General features: G+C 36.0%; 1 protein-coding gene across 1 annotated transcript in view; it reads left to right on the top strand.

Moving 5' to 3' along the window:
• Positions 1-2,907, top strand: part of LOC112144251 (interaptin) — a 20,757-nt gene extending 17,850 nt beyond the window's left edge. The window contains exon 14 of the mRNA XM_024268664.2: positions 1,129-2,907. Coding sequence (XP_024124432.2) covers positions 1,129-2,132 — 1,004 coding nt within the window. The 3' untranslated portion in view covers positions 2,133-2,907. The remainder of the gene's footprint in view (positions 1-1,128) is intronic.
• Positions 2,908-4,974: the final 2,067 nt, after the last annotated feature.

Below are 4,974 nucleotides of genomic sequence, written 5' to 3'. Positions count from 1 at the left end.
ACACAAAATATTTCCTGTTTTCTAAGTACGTTTTGAACCAGTTTAGTACTGGCCCAAAAGGGGCCCTACCATGAAAATTCTACTTTTCTAAGGTTTTAAATGCATTTTACTGTTTATTCACCAGTATAAAGAACCCCAAAGCGGCATTTTGATCTGTTCATTCATTTAAGAGTAATCCTCTAAAAACCTCTCCTCCCATACCCACGAAAACGAGCGAAGGAAAACGTGCTGACGTAAGCACGATGCCAACAACTCCCTCCAGGAAGAGTCTGCTCTGACAGCAACGCCTCCAGACTAACTCTTCTTCTCCTTTCAGCTTTTCCCTTCAGAGGTCGCCACAGCTAATCAGTTTCCTCCATCTAAGCCTGTCTTCAGCATCCTCCACTCTAACACCAGCCACCTTCATGTCTTCATTCACTGCATCCATAAACCTCCTCCGCCTCCAGACTAACACAACATTCAATTTCTCCACTAGAACTGGAGGTGATCAGCAAAAAAATGTTCATTTTAGGTGCAGAATACCATATATCTTCCAGTTTAAATAGGTGTTTGTTACCTTAGAAGTGGCGCTCCTTTAGTGTCACCAAAATAAATTCTCTCTGTTTTTGACTCATTCAAATACAGAAAACTTTGACTCGGCCACTGCTTTACATTGTCAATGCACTCAGTTCAAACTCTTGAACTCCTTTGTATCTGAATTCTCTGGTCCAGGTCTCTCTCAGAAATATCTTTCTAAAGTTACAAAAAAATGGCTAAGAAAAAGCATTGGCAATAAATAAATGTGGTTGTTGAGTAAACGTCTGAGACGAGAATAAGCTGCTCTTTTGTGTGAATTAATGTCAGAGCAGCTGTTATGAAACAAAACTGTGGAGAATAAGAATGAATGCTGTGATTATATAATCCCATTGATTCATGTTTTATGGGGAGGCAGAGGCAGTGATCAACCTACTGATTGGAAGATCAAAGGTTCGGTTCCCTCTCTGCACCCATTGCTCTGGGTGGTATAAGGCTGGCAACAGTGTTAGTCACAGTATGTAGATGTATGTCTAAAAGGATGGGATGGAACTGTGACTGTCCTTATGTTTCAGATACTTTTACTAATGTCCCCCTGAATCTTTGTTCCTTCAGATCTCTCAGGAAAACACATTTGCAAAGAAGAGACTAAAGCTGAGCAGCTTCTCTGGAAGCAGGAGAGGCACTCCAGTCCAGATGAGGAGAAACCAGAGCTTCCAGAGATCAAAGATGAGCAGGAGGAGGAAGAAGAAGAGCAGGTTGAACTGACGCAGGAGACTGATGCTTCTATGGTGACTGAGTATGACCAGGAAAAGATTAACTCCAAACCAGTACCAAGAGAGAGTCCAGTTCTGGAGGCAAACACTCGGATCAGAAACAGTGATGCTGTGACTGTACAAGACTTCACTCTACATAGTACTCACACAAGAATACACACAGTTGATATGCCATATTCTTGTAAAATATGTCAAAAAAAATACACTCGAAATAGTAAATTAAAATCCCACATGAGTACTCACATAAGACCTTTTACTTGTGAACTGTGTGAAAAAGGTTTCTCTAAAATGACTCAATTAAAAGTCCACATGAGAACTCACGCAGGTGAAAGGCCTTTTACTTGTGAAGTATGCCACAAGTCTTTTGGGCGAAATACATCATTAAAAGAACACATGAAAATTCACACAGGTTTTACATGTATTTTATGTGCAAAATCTTTTGCACAATCTAAATCATTGAACAACCACATGAGAACTCATCCACGTGAAAAGCTTTTTATTTGTCATATATGTCTAAAATGTTTTATGCAAAGTGAGCCATTAAAAGAACACATGAAAGCTCACGTGGATGAAAGGCCTTTTACTTGTGATTTGTGTAAAAAAATGTTTGCGCAAAGTGAGTCATTTAAAGAACACATGAGAACTCACACAAGGGAAATGGTTTATTCTTGTAAAGTATATGAAAAATATTTTGCTTGTAGATCTAACTTATATGCCCACTTCTTAACTCACACAGGTGAAAGGCCGTTTACTTGTAAGGTATGCCAAAAATATTTTGCGCAAATTAAATCATTAAAAGACCAGATGAGAACTCACACAGGTGAAAGGTCTTTTCACTTGTAATATGTCAAAAATGTTTTCCACAAAGTGACTCTTTCTTAGACGACATGGAAGCTCACAAAAGTAAAAGGCCTTTTACTTGTAAAAAATGACAAATTTTGCACAACAAAGTGACTTAAATCACTCCTAACATTATGATGTTTTAGTTTACCTCAAGAGCACCCAGACAAGTTAAAGGTGTCATTCTTGTAAAAGAAGTAGAATACATTACATTTTTATACCAATCTTCAGACTGTTAAAGATGAAGCAAAATGTTAAAATGGTTCCATGTTTTCGAGAAGTAAATACAAATATGTTTCAATGCAGAAGAGACATTTTTCAGAATTCACAAAGTTGGAAGATGTATTTCGCACATGGAGATTTTTTTTTAGTAGATTACCTTTTCATTTTAATTGTGTGAGTCTTTGTATTAGGTTTTGACAAATGTCTGAGAATCCAAAAATATTTTCCTCTTTTTCGTTTAGGAATAAACATTTACCAATATGTTTAAAGATGTGTAATTTCCATAGCAGTAGTAAACTGCGAATGAGGAATGAAAATGTTCACTAAATGTGCCTAAATTTTATTTTGAACAATGTGTAAAATGTTAAACTAATATTTACACATCATTATGATCTTGTTTAGAATGTTTTTATGATCAGATATCCCAGTTAAGCACAAGTGCATTGTTTGAAATGTTGCATCTGTTTTTGTACTTTTATTCAGTTTTTTTCTCAAATGAAAGCATTAGACAACTCAAGATGTTTTGAATTAAAATTGTCTATGTTGCCTCATTGAATCAGACAGTTTTTTTATTATTCTGTCTTAAAACAACTTTCAGACAACAGTTTCCACATGAACATAATTGGAGTTCACATATCTTTAATTTACACCTACATTCATAATAAATTGAGAAGACTCAAACACCTTTTGAAAATCGATGTTTTAAATGACAAATAAAAGAATTACTTAAATCAAAAAACAGAAATGAGTAGGTTATTGGTAGTAGTTTGATCATTTTACCAGCAAATGGAGACTGCAAAGGCCAAATTAAATGTTTACATTTTTTCTTGTGGAGGCTGCCAGTATAAAAAAAGTGTGATTAAGATGGAAAACAGTGTTTTTTTGTTTTCATTTTTTTTAACATGAAATGTTTGTCTTACAGTCATAAAAAAACAACAATTTACAAGAAGTATAACCCATAAAAATATACAGGAATACACATGGAAAATTTGATGGAAAGGAAAACATCAGTTTAGTTTACGGAGCTTGTCAACCAGGTCTGGGATTACACACCTCAGAAACTCCTATAGAGAGAATTTGCGCATTTACATTTGAGTAAGGATAAGTTATTAAATTAAAATCATGGCATCTAAGTATTGGACACAGCATATTTAAAAATAAAAGAAAATAACGTGAGAAAGCAAGTAACTATCCAAAAGTTGCTTTAGAAAAAATGAATATAAACTAGTTTATTTTGAAGGTCAGGAGAAACAAAATAATTTTAACAAATCAGGACCTTATTTGTGCTTTATAGAAGAGTAAATCTGACTGGTACAACTGAAAGCAACAAAACCCAAAGTCTCCTCCCTAGTACTCAGGAATCACTTTTCCCAGGAGGCTGAGGAGTGTGATTACCCGGTTGTTGGAACACGCCCTCCGGTCTACTTCCTTAAAAAGGGAATTACCACCCCAGTATTCCAATTTAGGGAGTCAGAGGTACTAGAGACGAGAATGGCTGCACATCCCAGGTGACACATGCAAATTACATTTCCCTCTTTAAAGAAGTCCTGAACCGAGGGCAATGCACGGTCAGATAACATAATTATTCTTGGTACAGGCAGACTTGTTTATCCGTCTGCCAGTTGTGTCCTTGACTGGTCTAACAGGATCTGCGAGAGGTGAAAACCTGGAAAATTTCATTCCAATCTCCCCTTGATCCATACAAATAGTTTGTCTAAGTTGTCAGATCGTTTTCTGCTCTACTTCAAAGATCGCAAGGACTTTGCCCAAGTGGGCAAACAAGACACACATCTACTGATTAAACTGTGACTTTTCATTCTGACTCTTAACTGTCTGGTGTGTCTCCACAAAACTCCAACAGCCTACCTTTTGCTGTAAGCAGCTTCCAGGCTGTCATATAAATCAGAAATCCTCCTATCTTAATTACTAGAAATTCAATTATCAAACATCAAAATATCTCCATATCTTCAACACTTTTCAAGTAAAGTTGGTTTATGCACATCAATCTCCTCTTTGCCCCTGGATCATTGGTGTATCCAGTTGCAAAAGTTCCATCGGGGTAGGAAGGATTCGCTTTCCCATTCCTTAGTGGGTAATGCAACAAATGGCAAACTACAGAAACCTTAATTATTTTATTACTCACAATTTGGTGCAGTGATATCATAGGTGACTATTAAAACAAACAAACATGTGTAAACAGTTGGCTCTGACATAGTCTCTTGGTTAAATGAAAGAGACTGATACTAATAAATAAAAGTTACTGACGCATGCCCCCTAAAGCAGAGTTGGAGATTGGTCAAAGTAAGATGATGAGAGCAAAAATATAGACTTGGATGAATTAGCAGGGGCATTCTGCAACTGGAGAGATTCAAGTTATTTCCAATTTGTTGAAAATAAAGACAAAACAAACATTTCAGCTAAGGGCAAATTATGTCCTGGAGATGAACTGCTTTTCACTGCCCTCGTGTCAATGAGCAACCTGTGCAGGCTAATATAAAATGTATGTTTTCTCATATTCATGTGGTGAAATTAATGTGATAGTAATAAAAAATCTACAAGATGTAAATAGCTGAACTTGAATTTTTTTTTTTTAAATCTGAAGAAAAATACAAAAAGATGCAGA

The sequence above is a fragment of the Oryzias melastigma genome, linkage group LG17, assembly GCF_002922805.2.
Source record: "Oryzias melastigma strain HK-1 linkage group LG17, ASM292280v2, whole genome shotgun sequence".
Taxonomy (NCBI): Eukaryota; Metazoa; Chordata; class Actinopteri; order Beloniformes; family Adrianichthyidae; genus Oryzias; species Oryzias melastigma.
The sequence above is the reverse complement of the archived record's forward strand: the minus strand, read 5'-3'. Positions and strand labels throughout refer to the sequence as shown.